The sequence below is a fragment of the Saccoglossus kowalevskii genome, chromosome 16 (genome assembly GCF_978046115.1).
Source record: "Saccoglossus kowalevskii chromosome 16, keSacKowa6.1, whole genome shotgun sequence".
NCBI lineage: Eukaryota > Metazoa > Hemichordata > Enteropneusta > Harrimaniidae > Saccoglossus > Saccoglossus kowalevskii.
Window position 1 is genome coordinate 26343336 of NC_140656.1, and position 19644 is coordinate 26362979.

At 34.7% G+C, this 19644-nt stretch overlaps 1 protein-coding gene across 1 annotated transcript; it reads left to right on the plus strand.

Moving 5' to 3' along the window:
* The first annotated feature begins 4443 nt into the window (after positions 1 to 4443).
* Positions 4444 to 5320, plus strand: LOC102802984 (uncharacterized). The gene is made up of 2 exons (XM_006821037.3): positions 4444 to 4603; positions 4846 to 5320. Exons 1-2 carry the CDS (start codon positions 4450 to 4452, stop codon positions 5073 to 5075), a joined length of 384 nt encoding a protein of 127 aa, XP_006821100.2. The 5' UTR covers positions 4444 to 4449; the 3' UTR covers positions 5076 to 5320.
* Positions 5321 to 19644: the final 14324 nt, after the last annotated feature.

The following is a 19644-nucleotide window of genomic DNA, read 5'->3' on the forward strand; positions in this document are numbered from 1 at the left end:
AATTCACAGCTGCACGCAAATAGTCGTCTCTTGGACACACACTTGAAATAAATATCTTGGTTGCTGGGTTAATAGCTTTAACTTTGTTAACAGATGATGTGCATTCGTTAACGATGTCATGTTCAAAAATAAAATTCTGAACATCATTGGTTCCACAATGAATGATAACCGAGTCGCTCTTTGCAATCAATTCTGACATATTGTCAATACACCTTGAAACATCCGGGAAAAGCGCCCCTGACATTGCAATCACTTCGGTTATGCATAATCTACTTGAATAAATATCTCAGAGAAGTGAATCTCCAATAATAATTGAATTAAGCCGATCTGATTCAGATTCATATGGCGGAGCTTGTGGTGGAGAATGAGTGACTTCACAGTGCTCTTCGGAAATACCAAGTGGTACATTTTCCATACAGCCATCGTTAGAACTAGTCTTGGATTCAAGACTACGTATTCTGCTTTCCAAATCTAGTATATATTTGTTCTGTTGCACAAATGTGTTTCTAAAAGCTTCCAGATCCTTTAATAGAGCATTAATTATAACTGGGGGTACTGGTGGTGTATCGTCTGCGTGGCCATCTTCAGTGGTAGTACCGATGCTATTGGTAACAATGGCTGACGCCATCGGTGCGGTACTTTCCTAAGGGGCACCGAATCTACGCTGATTACAAGATACACATAGTGGATAATCAGCTTTGCTCAAGTTAACTAACCTTGGATGATCATTTCCACAGTCATTACACTTCATAATGCGATGATACGATTAAACTGCTTGACAAAAACATAAGGGATTGCTCAGCACCCAAACTCACGTCAGCACCCAGTCAGTGTGTCATACACAATGTCATACACAGTGTGTGCACAAATAATCAAAAAGAAACATGGTGAAAACAGTCTTTACTTCAGTGTATAGTGTTTGGAGAAAAAAATGCGTGAAAATAAGTTTTAAAAAATGATTTAACAGTATACCACTGGAAGCTGCCAAGCTAGAAGTTGTCAACATGTTGCGAGATAAAAGTGAAAAAGTTTACTTATCATTCACAACTGTATGGTTTTTTTAATTCTGCTTGCACGCTGGAAGCGTCTACGCTTTGTCTGTTTCTGTTTGTAGTTTGCGAAGGTACTGTAACGATTCTAGGAAGACACGTGTATAACAATTTGTTTCACAAATTTTACACGTTTTTTACGCGCATCAAAATGCGAGATTAAATATGAGTGTAAAGTATAAGGAGTACAATTGGGTGTTAGAGGACGTCGACATCGAGCAATAAATAAAATATAGCTCCTATAAAACCCTGAACTTACTGCAATGTATATGTGTCATTCCATGCATTCCGTGGAAATAGAGGGAAGGACTATGGAGTAATATACTAATAAAGCAAGAGCAAAAAAATTCAAAAATCTATATTACCTTACATAAGGAAGTCCGTGGTTCAAAGTTCATGTTAATAGATTTTAACAAAATTCCTTGATGGCCATGATTTTTTATGGGGGAAATTTCATGAATTGGGTTTAAACAAATTGTGTCTACTCATGGGTTACTGTGGCGTATCGAGACTCTTCGAACGGCAAGTTGGTGGCGGGTAACTTAAAATATCCATGGGCTGCGATTCCGGCCCTGGATTCACGCGAATAACTAACGTAATCTGAACACTGAAATTTAACTCGAAATTTTGTTCTGCCACAGATCTATAAACGTGTCGAGAGCCGGGGCCAAGCCGACACAAGCTGAAAGGTGTATGTGAGCGGAGGCGACACGTGCCATAGTAACTGTTAAACCTCAGGTACATGTACTTACTGAACATTAAGTTTAAAATCAAATAGTAATTGGAGAAAAATCAATTATTGACAGTCAGACACCAACACCATTAACCTTTGTAGCCTCACACCAGGGACCACATGACGAAGACGCATGCGCAAATAAACTATATGCCAACAACAATTCACATTGTTGTCTGATTTGCACACGTACAATCATGTCTAAGAGTGACCTGAAAGCTAAGATCCAAGCTGTATTTGAAGAGATGTGCAAAGGAAATAACACGAATAATGTAGAGATGTTTTTAGATACTTTCAGTGACGATGCCCAGTGTTTGCCTCCAGGAGAAAAACTCGTATCAGGGAAAAAAGGTAAAGCCACAGTTTTTTACTGATTACTTGTCCTCTAAGCAGAACTGAATGTTGAAAAAATACTGTAATCTATTTTGGCTATTCTGTTATACTTCACACCATGAAACTTAATTGCGTGTGGAGATTCTTTTGAGTAAAGTTCAATCAATTGTGTACATATGTGTAGTTCAAATCAGCATGCATATATATGTTATCTATATAGCTCGTATATCAAATCTGTCTTGTATTCGTCATTACGCCAGATATCGGTAAGCTCTTAACACGACACATAGAGAAGTACAGTGATGTGAACATTGATGTGCACGAAGTAGGTTCAGCTGGCGGTAATGAAGAAGTCTACTCACTCGCTGTGTATAATGAACAAAAGCTTGATGGATCCGGTACGGTGACTGGTAAAGCATTAACTATTTGGAAACTAATTGATGGCCAGTACAAGATATATCAACACATTTGGAATACAGACAGTGCGTAACTATAGGAGATGTAAAATAATAATTTCAACGAAAAAAATGTTTTATACCATTTAGTGTAAAGTTTCCAATGGAAAATGTATACATATTGAATTAACGAAAAAAAGTATAAACTGAACGTTTCGATCAGTATGCGATAACAGAACATATTAATTATCTTTATTCAACAAACAATCAACGAAGCAACCTAACTAACTCACTAACTCTGGAACCTTGGAAATAAACCAGCTTAATGTGTACTACATTATATGTGCACCATAGTACATGCATACCATTAAAATGATATACATATGTGAGTGTGTTTAGTGTGTGCACATTAAAACAGCACAGTCCTTTTCGATAATTACCTAATTCTGTGCATAAAACATTATATCAGTCAGTTCCATTTGAACACGCTATGTATTTACTCATATTAAAAATGTATTACAATGAGACATATATCTACTTCAAGCGGGAGGGTCGTCACCTGCGCACGCGCAGACACTGAGTCCTAATCGACGATAACAGCACACACAAAACGCAAAGCCTCACGCGTAGACAGGTAAAGGGTAGAAGCAGGTGACAACTCCCGCGCTTTAAACCAGGCCTTAATTATTGACTTATCGTATAGACGGTCAAAGTACAGTCAGATTAAATAAATCAGATTATATCCATCACGTATTCGTTGTGCTGTCCTCATTCCGAAAAGCTTGTAGGATATATGCTTACCAGGTGTGTCACAAGGTGGAATGAGGTTAGACTACCAAACAAGACTGTACTTGTGTCGTGGGCCACTTTTCCGACTGCTACTTTTAGAACTAATTGTGACTTGTGTATTTGTATACAACGAGCAATAACAGCTGACTATAGCATTTGCGTGGAATGGGGGTAGCCACCTGCTGAGAAGTCTGACCTCTGTTGCGACAATCTTTGAATCTTTTGAAATTCACCCTCAATGTCTAGGGCACGTTCGCCAACATACATACACTAACATTACTGCACGTCAGTGTAACGTGGCGATGGAATCCTATCTAGCTGTTATGTGTTATTAATTTTGCGAACATTGTAAACATCTTTGCCAATTGAATATTTAGAAATAGTCGAATTATTTAATTTTCAACAAATATCAGCAGGTGTGTAATAGCATATCTATTTAGTCATTTGAGTAATAGTTACGAGCCTATGTTATTTTGACAGAGATGAAGTTTTTTTTTAAAATTACTAGAGCGTGTATTCTATTCAACTCCAAAAAAACATGTAATATTGCGATAGCTGATAGTCTAAAATACTGCTCGTTCCTGTTTTCGTGACAGATGATCTAAATGTCATTTTTATTACAGTGTGAACAAAATACTATAATTATGTAGTGTATTGCAATTTTCAGGGGCAATTTCATGATTTGGGTTTAAAACAATTATGTCTATTCCTGGATTACTATGGCGTATCGAAGCTCTTCAAACGGCAAGTTGGCGTGTGTAACTTGCATAATATCCCTTGGCTGCGATTCACGCGAATAACTAACGTAATCTGAACACTGAAATTTAACTCGAGATTTTGTTCTGCCACAGATCTATAAACGTGTCGAGAGCTGGGGCCAAGCCGACACAAGCTGAAACGTGTGTGAGAGAGGTGGAAACAGAGGCGACACGTGCCATAGCAATTGTTAAACCTTAGTTGCATGTACTTACTTAAACTTTAAGTTTAAAATAAAATAATAATTGGAGAAAAATAACTTATTGACAGCGAGGCACCAACATCATTAACCTTTGTAGCCTCACACCAGGGACCACATGACGTAGGCGCATGCGCAAATGAACTGTATGCGAACAACCATTAACATTGTTGTCTGATTTGCACACGTACAATCATGTCGAAGAGTGATCTGAAAGCTAAGATCCAAGCTGTATTTGACGAGATGTGCAAGGAATATAACACGAATAATGTAGAGAGGTTTTTAGATACTTTCAGTGACGATGCCCAGTGTTTGCCTCGAGGGGAAAAACTCGTATCAGGAAAACAAGGTAAAATCACAGTTTTTTACTGATTACTTGTCCTCTAAGCAGAACTGAATGTTAACAAAATACTGTAATTTATTTTGGCTATTCTACGATACTTCGCAGCATGAAACTTAATTGCGTGCGGAGATTCTTTTGAGCAAAGTTCGATCAATTGTGTACATATGTGTAGTTCAAACCAGCATGCGTACATATGTTATCTATATAGCTAGTATATCAAATCTGTCTTGTATTCGTCATTACGCCAGATATGGGTAAGCTCCTAACACGACACATGGAGAAGTACAGTGATGCGAACATTGATGTACACGAAGTAGGTTCAGCTGGCGGTAATGATGAAGTCTACTCACTTGCTGTGTATAATGAACAAAAGCTTGATGGATCCGGTACGGTGACTGGTAAAACATTAACTATTTGGAAACTAATTGATGGCCAGTACAAGATATATCAATACATTTGGAATACAGACAGTGCGTAACTATAGGAGATATAAAATAATAATTTCAACGAAGAAAATGCTTTATACAATATAGTGTAAATGTTCCAATGGAAAATGTATAAATATTGAATGTACGAAAAAATGTATGGACTGAACGTTACGATCAGTATGCGCCAACAGAACATATTAATTATCTTTATTCAACAGAAAATCAACGAAGCAATCTAACTAATTCACTAACTCTGGAATCTTGGAAATAAACCCGTTTAATGTGTACTACATTATATGTGAACCATATACATGCATAACATCAACATAATATACATATGTGAGTGTGTTTAGTGTGTGAACATTAAAACAGCACAGTCCTATTCGATATTGTTCTACTTTTGTGCAGGTCATTGAATATTATATCAGTCAGTGACCATTTGAACACGCTATGTATACCATATTGTTTTACAATGAGACATATGTCTACTTAAAACAGGAGGATCGTCACATGCGCACGCGCAGAAATTGAGTCACAAACGACGATAACAACACACGCTAAAAACGCAAAGGCTTACACCTAGACAGGTAAAGGGTAGAAGCAGGTGACGACTCTCACGCTTTAAATCAGGCCTCAATTATTGGCTTATATTACAGACGGTCAAAGTACAATCAGATTAAATAAATCAGATTGTATCCAGCACGTATTCCTTGTCCTGACCTCATTCCGAACAGCTTGTAGGATATGCTTACCAGGTGTGTCACAAGGTGGAATGAGGTTAGACTACCAAACAAGACTACAATTGTGCTGCAGGTCTTTTTTCCTACTGCTACTCTTAGCACTAATTGTGACTTGTGTATTTGTATACAACGAGCAATAACAGCTGACTCTAGCATTTGTGTGAAATGAAGGTAGCCACCTGCTGAGACGTTTGACCTGTGTGGCGACAATGTAATCTTTGAATCTTTTGAATTGACCCCTCAATGTCTAGGGCACGTTCGCCAACATATATACACTAACTTACCTAGTTGTTATTTGTTATTGAACTTGCGCACATTGTAAACATTTTTGTCCATTTAATATTTAGAAATAGTCGAATTAATTCAATTTTCAACAAATATCAGCTGATGTGTAATGGCATAACTATTTAGTCATTTGACCTTTAACTGGGTACATAGCTTTAGGGTATAGATACATGTTTGTGGGCCCTTTGGATTGATATGTTTGTTTTATTTATTTTTTTTTTTTGCTTTTTATTATCTGAACAGTCTTAGCTATAGACTGTTAACATTTCGTTTTACATCATGTTATAAATATATAGATGTACTCAAAATGACCGACTGGTGGCCATTTTTTTAATTAATGCTGTTCCAGAGCAATATTCCTCAATATGGACAAGTACTCGTTTGATGATCACATACAAGATGTCAATCATTTTAATGTTAAAAAATCATCATAATCAAGCATCATCTTCTGGATCCATACTTCTGACATGTCTATTTTCCAACTATATTACTAACAAAACTATATATCTTAAATTTGATAACTAACGAGGACTGGGCCATGCATGGCTTGTAAAATCGAGTTTTGAGTATGTTACAGCATTGACAATGCTTCGAAATCACTCCGATTACCCATGAACCTGTATCTATACCTTAATATGCTTCAAAAAATGCAATATTCCTATCATTAATCATACATTATGGCAAAGGTCCTGTAACGGTTTTGGAAAGTGTTTAAACGTTGTTTGATGACTAACGGGGACTGGTGGCATTATGTAGTATAAATTTCACCTTCAGCATGTTAGTAAATAGTCCCCTGAACAATGACTATTATCAGATTTCTGACATTAACGTATTTGTATTACTATATCTTGCATAGATTTATTAGTAAGTTCTACTATCAGTTTGTATGTATCCAATTCTTACAGAGGGGTTTCCAAAACGTGTCAACAATCGATTGGTAGTTTGGTGTTACTGTTTCTAAAATGCTCTATAAGAATGTTGTATATACTCGACACAGCAGTATATAGCATTTTCTCATAATACATTGAATGAAACCTCAGAAGAGTATATAGAAATGTTGGTAATACTGTCGTTAATGTGACAGTTGATGTCGTGCATGTTTAAGCTTTTTCAACGGCTGTTCTGAGGCTATTTATTATTCGTACTTGATCAGGAAACACGTCTGTAGGGCAATTGGTAATGGGTGTAAGCCGTAATATTAAGTACAAACAGCGATTCTAATCTCTGTTTACATCTGTCGCCTCTCATAACATTTGTAATTCGATCGATTCACAGTTTTGATTAGTATTCATAAGGTACGGGTATATATTTACAGATGCAGAGCACCTTAATTTTTAGTGGCTGTTCAGTATTTAAAAAACTGAGAAATTATTTTCATGAGAGTGTAATAGAACGCAGTCAGATATTGAAAAACGTAGACACGCATCAATGCGGCTGATGTTTCTCGTGCGAATGATATGTCTATATTGTCGTAACAAGTGTGCCGTGTTAACGTGGACGATTAGTGTTTGTTACGCGGTGTACTACATTCCCGAATTGGTAAGTTCCATCCACGAAAGCACTGTACCCTTTGATCATGCAGAAATGTCACCAAAATCTCTTTTTGACTAAATTTTAAATGTGCAATTGATGAAATGTTACGAATCTTAGTATCACACATTTCGAGTCATATTAACTTTTTATAGTATGTTGACGATGTTTCACCTGTGATTCAGGAATAACAGTAATATATTAGCTCGTTATATTTTTGCTAACTGTTAAATCCCAGGGCATAATTGGTTTAATACTTGCATAATACAATACACAATACTATTCTGGTTAAATGTATGATTGTCAAATCAGTAAAACGCCTTACAATGTGTGGTTTCTGAAGATTTTGTTTTCAAATTGACACATTAATACCTTAATATTTATATATAGTTTGGTATATTATTACTGTTCCACCAGAATTTTTTACAATCATTTACTGAACGCATTAAAAATGCATTTGACTCTTAACGACAGTACTTCAGTTGGTACATATTGTATTCACTGATACCACTGTAATACCCTCGTAACGAATTCAATTTGCATTGTTTTGTTTGTTTTTTGACACATGATAATGACAATCGTGGTATCCGTACAATGAAAGTGTATTTCATAATTCTTCACATGTTCCTTAATGAGCGAGCTACTACTCGGGTGATAGAACATATTTTCTCATCGTATAGATATTCCCATTCATTCAGGACACAATATAAGTCGGCAATTTTAAATTGGAAATTGTTTTTATATTAGTATATGTGAATAATTAACGTTTTGAGCATGAACCATATCGACCTAATAATCAGCATGATGAATTGGAACTATATGTGTATGCGTGTATATAATTCCATGTCAACAAAATAAGATAATTTATTTATTATGGAGGCACACCGAATATAACGTCATTGTTGCCATGGTATTGTCAAACAAAACAATAATCCCATTCTGGTTTATGGAGTGGCATATGGCTGATACATTGTAAACGGTCATTAAATATGCATTTTATTGATTTTAAATAATAGTATCAGTTCGAGAACTCGTTCATATTAATGTACTGTGTAGCGTGATTGTTTCTCTCTACGCGGTGTGTGACAGTAATATATTTGTAAACTGTCATTGTGTTCCTAGACAGGTACGTTATTCATTTCGTATGTATAAGTTACCTTGAGCGCACGACCGATACAATCAGATTTCAGTTTTCTTAATATTCAGGGGCGATTGTCGTGTTATTCATTCCCTTTTATATATGCAATCACTTTATGATCTTATTTTTTTTTCAAATATACTAGTCCGGAAAATGTTTTGATACCTGAGCAGAATCATTACCTAACAAAGTGTGTGACGTAAACATGTATAAGTGTAAATTATTTAAGAACAGAAACTTGAAACAACATATTTTTACTAATATTAAGAAAAATAAAATCGATTAGTTAGTTATTAGTTATTATTACAATACCACTAACTTTTGAAACGATCTCTTCGAATGTCTATTGCTCTTTTCTATATTTTTTCATTAATTTTATACATTTTAAAAATGTTAGAAATATTCTATATATGTAAATCAGAGAAATTAACAGCTTCCATGCTCGTTTATTAAAAATGTGGCCTAATATGTCATCAGAATCACATAATAATTAATAACACCATATGTTACAGCGTACTGGGTATTTTTTATCGCGAATTCCAAATATGGATCGAATTGACCCCCCCCCCCATTCAAATTTTCAAATTATATGTCAAACGAATGGTCGATCATACAAATACAAATGCAGCATTTATTTGGTACACGTTACTGCAACCACACAAAGATAATATTAGTATAGTAGAAATATCCTCAAATCCAGGATATTAATCATGACAGTTTGTCCGTTTAATGAACAAATAGTTTATTGTGATTTTGTTTTTGTGTTTTCAGTAGTGTAAATTAACAAGTGTTTTTAATATGGTAAACTACTGATTATATTCCATCATATGAAATATAAATATTATATTCCGATATTAGGTGAATTTTACAGGGCGTTCGTTATAGCCACTAGTCAATTATGGTATAACATACCAGTGTCTATTCTCAGTTTGACATTTTCAAGGTCTGTTTTACTGTATTGATTCATGAATTCATATTTCGAATAACAAATTTCACAACAGCAATTAGCCGCCAATGAGTTTAATTTTAAGCGTTGTTCCGTATAAATGAAGAGAGTGATTTTTCACATCGACCTTCAGCATTTGCCATTATCAGCCACGTGGGAATGATAACTCATAATATTGACCTCATCGCGGGTCAATCTATGTAAATCATTAATTATAATGTTGTAATTGCAGTGGAAAGCGTCATTGATGTCAATAGCATTCTGATTTACGTGATGATTCTCGTTTACTACGATAAAATATTATTAGATATTTGAAGAATATAAATCATAAAGGCCATGATATAAGTGGCATTTTGGAAAACAAGATCGTAAAAGCAGTAGTCAAAAGTGTATATTCGTTGATGGCGACACCCAGTCTAATCATGGAGATATGGCTTTATTAAATACGTCATTCACATCAATGTTATCTAAAAAAAGTACGTCTGATCACTCATATCGACACTATATCACGGGATGATTGATTAGTTAGTGGAATTCAATGGAATTAAATTAAATATTTACTTTAAGTAGACAAACATGATTTGTGACAGCTTTTGTACCGTTCAAGATGGCAATCAATGACGTGTTAACTGATATGGTACTTTAAGTGACATAAACATCACCGTGATGCCTACGTGTCCAATTTTAACGTTCACATGTATATGTGTGCTCAACACACGTTAGTATGTTACATACATAGAATAACAATGAACACGTGGTCTAATATACAACGTATCGTATTATTTTACTTCTTACAACAAAATAGCGTGTTATGTGTCTGTATGTGACACGAATATACCATTCTATCTAAAAATATGTGGGACGTAGTGTGTGCCAGTCTGACTGATGTGAACCACTTTAAGGTAGCGACATGGGACAATATAATAATAGGAGGTTATCACGAAGACAGTACAGTGGGAGTATCGACCGACGCGCAGTGGAGGTCTATGCGAGGGCCAATCTGATTAAAATCTGATGTAGTGTATGGGCTTTAATTATTTTGGCTATCAACTTATTTAAATTTTATTTTGTATTACTTTTGTTATTAATGCCTTTTTAATTTATTATTTTACTTTGATTTTGATTTTGTGATTTTTTTTAATTCCGCCCTAATTCAACGAGACCCACTATCGACGATTGATGACGTCACCAGGCAGAGTCAGGTGGCAAACACACTCAAATAAAATGGCGGATTATACCGACGTTAGCGACCGGGAAAAACACGGCTTTTCGGTAAGTTTATCATTGTCAAATGCAACTTAAGTCATTGTTTTATGTTTATATTGTGGCTAAAATGGTTCGAGTTTAGATCCTTATTTTGCGTAGTTATTCTGTGAGTGACGATTTTGTTTCCACCAGACCGAACACCGGTATAATTTTCCAGTCGCTTGCCCTGGAGACCGGTGATGTTTTGTTGACGATCGGGCCAAAATCGTCTACGGTATTGAAGCCGTAGCTGTAAATATTCATCAAAATGTATCAACATTTTGTACATTATACAATAACTCTTTATTAAAGTAATTAAGCTGATTTGGACTGTAATAAAATATTTTTACTTGGAACACATCACAATTGATCAGGAGATATTTTTTGCTCCAATTTTCTGCGTCGATGCCGTGGGCCGGTGACCGTTATACAATTTAAAATCAGTTCACATTGTTTACTATAGCTGTTTACAGTGTTCTAATCGTTACGATTTACTTATTTGTTTGCTTCCATTCTAGATAATTATGCTCAGTGTTTGATGTAAAATTGAAGCGATGACTGAATAAACGAACCTTGGCTGGCGAAGATGTATCAGGAAATTAAAAGAATATTCAATGTAATGACAAAAATTGTAAAATGCTGTGGAATTTCTTTTGTAAATAAAAAATATACTAGTAATTTTCTATTAATGGTTTATTCAAGTGGGCAAAATATAATGTACAGAAAGATTTCCCGAAGAGTATCGCTACACTGAAAAGTAAGCACCCGACAGCCTGTATAAAAGGAGAGCTGTGATTGGCTGTTACTTACGCGAGATTTGAACGGGACTTACAAAGGCGTCGGATCAGATGTATGTAGGGCAGAATTAAAAAAAATCACAAAATCAAAATCATAGTAAAATAATAAAATGAAAAGGCATTAATAACAAAAGTAATAAAAAATAAAATTAAAATAAGTTTATAGCCAAAATAAATAAAGCCCGTACACTACATTAGATTTTAATCAGATTGTGCGAGGGCGTACTGTCTGAGTGCATATTTTGAGGTATCCTCGTAATAACCTTATTAATTATTATACATCTTTTGCTTCCAAGGATGGATCATGAGAATGCCGAAATCCAAAATATTTTGAACAGAATCAGCGAGCTTCTTTGTGTGGAGTCCGGTCAAACCCTGGTTGCAGCCATGTTTGTTTTTATTATTCGAGGGCGCTTATACGCGTAATCATTCCATATTTGGAGTTCGCATTTTTGTAATATGGTAGGATGAAAATACCCCATGAAATAAATTACGGAACGCTGTAACTTATGGCGTTACGGTGACAGATGTATAATAATTTATAAATCAGACTAATTAATGATTATCTCTTTTGTGTAAGGATTTAATAGAATGAGACATATGTTTATTTCTTCGCGATTTATAAAATGAAGGGAAGGGTTATATATCATCACTACTCAAACAGTACAGTCAATATTTAATGATAACCATACGACAATTGTATTGATAGAAAGCAAAACAAATATCCGTTATATCTGGCAGATTTGCATTATTGGAGTCAATTTAGTATCGACAAACCTAGGAACTAGTGTTATAACAAATTATGGTGAATTATGGTTATGGTAAAGCGTGGTGACCGATTGTTTTCTTCATATTTATAACAATATTACTAACTACTTTCCGGTTCGTTGCTATTGTTCTAACAGTCCGCTAACATTCGACAGCGAACGGTTTTCGTTCAGCATTTATAGCAAAGTACTCTTTCCTTGTTTAAAGCAGTCCTTTTTAATATACCTATACCTATACCTATTTACTAAGAGAATACCAATTTCAGAACTAATTTGTTCTCACATGGCTGAGGAGCACAACGTTGCCCGTATTCAAAAATAGTACATTTGTTTAACACCCTGAGTTCGAACATTCACGGCAATCTCCCATGCGTCACCTTTACTCTGGCCGAGAGCCGATAAAGATCCTTACCTATCGTTAGCCCCCGCATAGTCGTATTTTAACTATCTGTAAATTAGACTATTAGAAAATAGAATTATTTTCGAAGACAGATTACGTCACACGATATAAATCTCTGCAAACTTAGTAGCAGTAAACTAATATAGTTCCGCACAATATGTATTAGTGCTAAAGTAGATTAGTCTCAGAAGAACCATATACCTGAACATTAAATAGGTGTATATTTTATTTATTCTTCTTTTTTTCAGTTTGTTTCACGGAGATTTGAATCAATCGTACATACATACCTATTGTAATGATTGGTAAACGAGGTATTCGTGTGTCGTTCATGTCTTTGGTATTATTTCAAAGCCAATGCAATATGTCTTGAAACGTAGAATAAATATTCAATACAAGGTTGTAAATCACGTGTCAACCGTAGCATTAAATAAGAATGTGAGGAAAGTCTTTCATGCCAGTGTTGATATCTAAACACATTTATTCAAAATTGACAGAAACGAGGAAAGCAGTTATCGTCTATTTCCGATTTATCTAGTCTGAGACTAAAATTCACTTTATCGAACAATGTATTGCACATTGTCACTGTGGGCGCTAGTTTTAAGCAAATTCAATTTAGGTTTTCACTTTCCATATTTAATAAGATCGTCTACAATAGTGATGAGTGTGCGTATTTGATAATAACACTTATTTCCGGTTTTAAATAAACATAAAATCTGTAGTTATGTGTTGATATAAAATGAAATGAAAATCCATTCAAAAATGAGTCTTATATTTTCATAATTTGTTAATAAATCGTTTCGATAATATTTGTTTTGTCACTTGGATTTCTATTTTACATGGGTCACACTGAACATATATCAATGCTCCATTGTATACTTAAACATCGAAATTGAAGGCGGAGCCATTCGTATAGTGCATCGTTGTACATTTACTCTAAATTTAATTCGGTTATTACCTCAAACACATATTTTTCTCGAGCTGAAGCTTCCATTCGAAGCTTTAAAGTTGAGACATTTCTAAAATATGACTGGCAAAATCAAATTCACTTTTACATTAGTTTCACCCTAGAAAATTGTGTTTGTCTTAAAACAGCATATTGAAGTTAGCATATATTATTTAATAGATGGATCGTTCATAACTATAAAAATAAAAACTATATAATATAGTATTCATTAGATGACTTCATCACTTATTTTGTTAAAACCAGCTAGAGATAAAAAGAGCAAAAATATACTATGTAATATTGACTTAATTTTTCTTTTCTAGCTTTTCACTAGAATCGAACTGTTTCTTCATTGGAAACTGTCCGGTTTTAGAGAAATCCATTGAAAGCTGTCTGAGTTGAATGTCTGATTTATATAGGCGTATCATGCGGCTGCCTACAATACATGGCGGCAAGGATTGACATTGAAAGAGTACAAAAAAACACTAATATAAAATACAGGGCAATCTTAAGAGTGTGTTAATTAGTAAGAGACTATAAGTGTACTGCAGTTCGTAAAATCACTTTAAATAGATAAAATATAATTGCACAAATTTAGTGCTTTATTCAGCATTAGACGTTCTAGAACTGAATGTTCCAGACATGAATGATGAAACACTAACAATGTTTCACTGCGACGAGGAAAACTTGTCGGGTCTTGGCTCGGTGCTCACACAACAGTGGTCTGACGTACATGCTGCTATGTGGATCATGATGTCAGAAATATGGGCTATATGATTTTACAAGTAAGATCATGAATCTTCATAAGTCTATCATTATGCAGATTTAGATTAGATTACACCTGCTACAATTTCAACTTGAAAATGTATGAAAACAGTGACCACACAACGCTGACGCACATGTGTACTCATTCACAATTTCCATTATACATTTTAAGATATTTTACCTGGGGTCAGACTTTATATCGCAGAAGACATCTCATAATCGGACTTCTCAACTAGGGAACCCGGTTTATAATACCAACCGAAAAGGCAATACATGTGGAAATACGCTTCTTGGAAAGCGCAATATATAAGTGTAATATTAAGTTTACGAGATGTTTGATGCTTCTAATCTCCCACATGCAAGACGTGAATAGTTACACTTATTTTTGAAAGTCTAACTCAAAAGAATTGACCAAGATAATGTTGCCATGAATAATACATTATTCGTCACCTGTAAGCAAAAATAATAACATTTAGCCATCGAACACGTTCTAAATAGTTGTGGACGTAATGGTACATGTAACAGCATTCTTTTCTTATTTGTGAAATGTCATCACATTAGATTTAATAAGATCATTTCAACCAATAATTACTACTAAAAAAACAGCATATTTTGATATCAAATCTTTAATTTGACATGAAAGGCAGTACGCTTCCTTACATATTTTCAGAGCAATATAAGTATCAATCTCAAATCTTCCCGTAAATCAAACAGAGATATTATATAAATACAAATTAATCAAAGAATATATATTCAGCTAGTTGAAAAACGTCACTTACGGTTCGTTATGTTGGGCTTGGGTTTGCGGCTTTAAAGGTAATAAATTGTAGTTCAATATATAAAACAATTACTTTGTAATTTGTTTTATTATTTGTTTCTATTGCTGGATGAGTTTCATTATATCAATTAAAACATGTTTTAAGCAGCATCATGATGCGGCATCATGTAGTCTAGCTAAAGTACTGATAGTGTTGGACCATCAACACAAAAACACATCTGTCATTTAAAACAGTTCAAATATGTCTAAACTAACAGATTATGTTGATACCCATTATCGTGTCAAGAGGTTATTCTCGTCTTGTACTTTGCGCTGGGCAGTTTTCACTAGTGAAAGTAGTTCGACTGTGACATTGAACAGATCGAATAAAAAAAACGAATTACCACTTTTCTACATCAAAGATTCGCAAATGATCCATGTGACGACTCACGTGCTAGTAATTCTTCAGTAAGTAATCTAAAAGCCCCATGTGCTGATGTGCCGCAATTACTACTTGTAAATTGAATAGTTTAATCGACAAAAAGCTAACTAACGTCCACGTGATTACTATGACATCTTATTGGATTGCGTTCAATATGTTGTTAGATTGCAGCCAGTGCAATAAAACATCAGACATCGCAGTAGTCGAACATGCCTAGAGAGTTTCGTAATTTTTGCAGAAAGTCCCTTTGACATTCGAGTTACATTAACGTTTCTTGAATGGGAATTATGAGTATTAGCTATTTCTTGTCGTGCAGTTTGATCATACATGGTTGAAGTTTATGTACAAACACACATTTAGGCTAATTTATTAATAATTATAAATAATGAAAAATAGGCGATAATAAACTAAACATGCTTGTTCACAATAAAATAATGAAAAAGACGTTGTCATGTGTCGTGTGTACGTTATTTTCTGCACCTTCATTATCGAGCAAATGTAGGACGAATTGTATAGCAACAGTTAATGCAACACGTTTTTCCGACAATATCCATGTGTACGAGTTGTACGTTTTACGACAAGACAGATTTTCGTAGATATGTGCCATGAATATATAATTCATGTGGTTAGCTGTCACTTCAATACAATAATAATAATAACTTTTCGTTAACCACATGTACTATTCAACTCAATTATTTGACCTGCTTTAAATATCCACGGCCGATTTCATGATATTTACTTGTATTTATATATCCTCAAGGCGTAAATATTTCCCTCGTTGGTTAAAACTGTACAATATATGACATGCACAGTAACAATTTAATCGGCGTTGTAGATTTCTCAACTTGGTTTCCAAGACATTTTCATGGAATGATTTCACGTGGATATTTATATATCGTGTAATATTAAAATAAACTAATCAGCAAATACGGGACTATCAATTCAAACCGGATTATACATCGTGTATGTACCTCAGGCGAGTATAGAATGTGTTTTAACAATTACTCTTCTGTATGCTTCTTTTGGTGTATCTTGATTTCAAGTATATTCTCGTATGTGTGGTTTGATCTGAGGTTACTATTTAAGATCAGGAAAATACGTCTGTAAGGGCATTGGCAAGATGTTGTAAGTCGATATAGTTACTACCGACGCGGGTGTCGATACTTTTTAACTACATCTGTGGTCTGTCATAACTCAAGATATATTATATTCATTTGCAATTGCCTGAGGGCGACAGCAAGCAAGAATATAATGTATATATTTTACAGATGTTAGACACCGTCAATTTTATTGACTGTCCTATGTTTATAATATAATTTCGAGGGGAACCTGATAAAACACTGTTTCACAGTACAAGGCATTAACTATCCTGCATGAACTGGGCGATAGATGCAACATTTTAGTCTGCACAATAACGAGTGAGCGTGTTAACAGGGAGCGGTGCTGTCCACAACTGCATAAAATATTAGTAAGTAAACTCTTCCATGCATTTTTTATATTGAGACGATGTTAACGCCTGGGTTCCACAATCTTCTATTTGCGAGAGGTTTACATATTCGTCGGCGTATTCGATTGTTGATTTGTATCGCCGCTAAAGGTTCTCATTATATGTACTCGTCATAGGAAGTGTTTGACGTTGTTTTACCATAAAAGTATTTCTATACATGAAATATTTCGTCAGTGGTACAATTACGTTGAAACAAAGTTGACTCAAGGTTAGATCATAATGTTGAAAGGATTAATGGATTTTATGTATCAGTGTGTGATGTTGAAATGTTATTGTCAATTAAAGCAACATCATTACCCAAACTCATTGCACTGATGTCGAATCAACAATATATAAATTCGTTGAAATTACATTAAAATGCTGACACTGGCAATCACTTATTTTGAATGAATAAAATAACATGTGCTGGCAACCATGAAAACAAGCAATAACAGTTCCCTATCTTCCTTAAGTCTTGCTTGTGTTAAGCAAATTGACGTTTATTTAAAAGTAGGTATTAATTAATAATTTTATTAAATTATAATATATCATTAAGTATAATATATTTTGAGTTCCAAAGCATACTATACATTGCCATTGATACTGGTCCAGTGAGATAAACGATAATCACCTTGTTTACTGTTACCTCGTTCACTCTCTTGGTTTGTACTCGTGGCGTCATGGTCTAGTGTTCTCTACAAATCGAACCTAACCATAACAGCCCAGGGTGCACAATGGGCAAGGAAATCATAATTTTACTGAACAGATTTAGGCTTAGTAATCCTATACTAATGAGGCTTGATGTCTAAGCGGAATTGCTGACTCGCATTTGCATTTACGACGAAGGCCAGCTCTTATCAATATTTGATAGATTCACAACTGCGAGGTATACACACTATAGTTATACAATAAACAAAGCTTGAAACACATTTTTCTTAAACAAGCCACATCGATGATCAAGATTGGAGTAAATAAAATACATACTGAGTTGACAAGTGTAGTTCTCTGATGGCTTAAATGCTTTAGTACTACCCAAGTATTGTAAAGAATTGCATATCACACTTTATCCCACCTATAAATAAATTGATACTGAACACTTCTAAGCTACCATGTCACGTAATTTGTTTTCTTGATCGTAAATTATATATGTTAATTTCACGAAGAAGGATTAATGTCTTCAACAAATCAACTCTATAAGCTCGAAATCAGCTGAGCGGAGAACAGTAAAACATGTTACAAACTGTAACGAGTACTCCAGTGATAAAAATATCATTTCATTAGCAGAAGCTGGAAGTAACAGGTTTACTTGAACAATGCAAGTAAACAAATGTTGTATTCTGCACCATGTTTTTGATTATACAACTCATAAGTAATCTCGCAACACGTAATACAAGTATAATAACATGCAAAAAAGCTTCTAACTTGCGCATACGTCTAGTGCCACGCCACTACAGTCGAACCCACACCTTGTTCAACACTAAACGGTCACATTAATGGCCCGTAATGAACATAGATTGGAATACACAAACCCAAATCGCGAACAGCAAAAAACTCAATATTCATAGTTTAGTATAAACAACCAAACCCTCATTGCCCTTAGGAACAAAACTTCCTCTAGCTGAGACAATTGCCTGAGGAATTGTGAATAATTAAATGGAAAAGTAGACCTTAAACTAAGTTTGGCTTTTACTGCCAATAAGTCATTGTGATGGCGATTGTAAAATACGGTATTACCGATGCAATCTATCAATGTTAAATAAATTAAATGATGATGCAATATCGAAACACATTATGTGTCATCGGTGTTTGTACAAATAGTCATCAACTCAATGATATCTGTCATGCCAAATAATTTTATATAATATTCAATGTTTTATTTAATGATTTATTAAAATATATTGTAAGAGAAATATTTGGGTATTTCAGAGACTGTCTCTAACAAGTTATATCACCCTGTAACAAACTGTCGGTGTTCGCGCCAAATCAATGGTCGATATCGACTCTTACGGACGACACCAGTTCAACACTAACAAAAATCTCGCTTTGGCTACCACAAGCAACCAGTGCACTCCCATTCGTCGAAGAATGGTAACGGGGACGAAATCAATGAAGACACAACATTCAGGAATAAAAAAACAACAAAGAACTGTATTCTTCAGCGTACCGCTTCAAAACTACAACACACGCTTACTAAAGAAAAACTAAACGAATAATAAAGATGACCCCATAATTCGATTACATGACTTCAAAGTCAGCACGTAATAGGCTAAGAGAAATTATACGCGTACTATTTCCATATATGGATTGAAATGTTCCCGCGAAAAGTAGGATTTCCAGGGTGAGAGACATTTCTCGAATATACACAAAATTATGCGAGC

Coding starts and splice junctions, on each gene's coding strand:
- LOC102802984 (XM_006821037.3), top strand. CDS start 4,450: ATGTCGAAGAGTGATCTGAAAGCTAAGATCCAAGCTGTATTTGACGAG. Junction 4,604..4,845: donor ACTCGTATCAGGAAAACAAG/GTAAAATCACAG, acceptor TCATTACGCCAG/ATATGGGTAAGCTCCTAACA.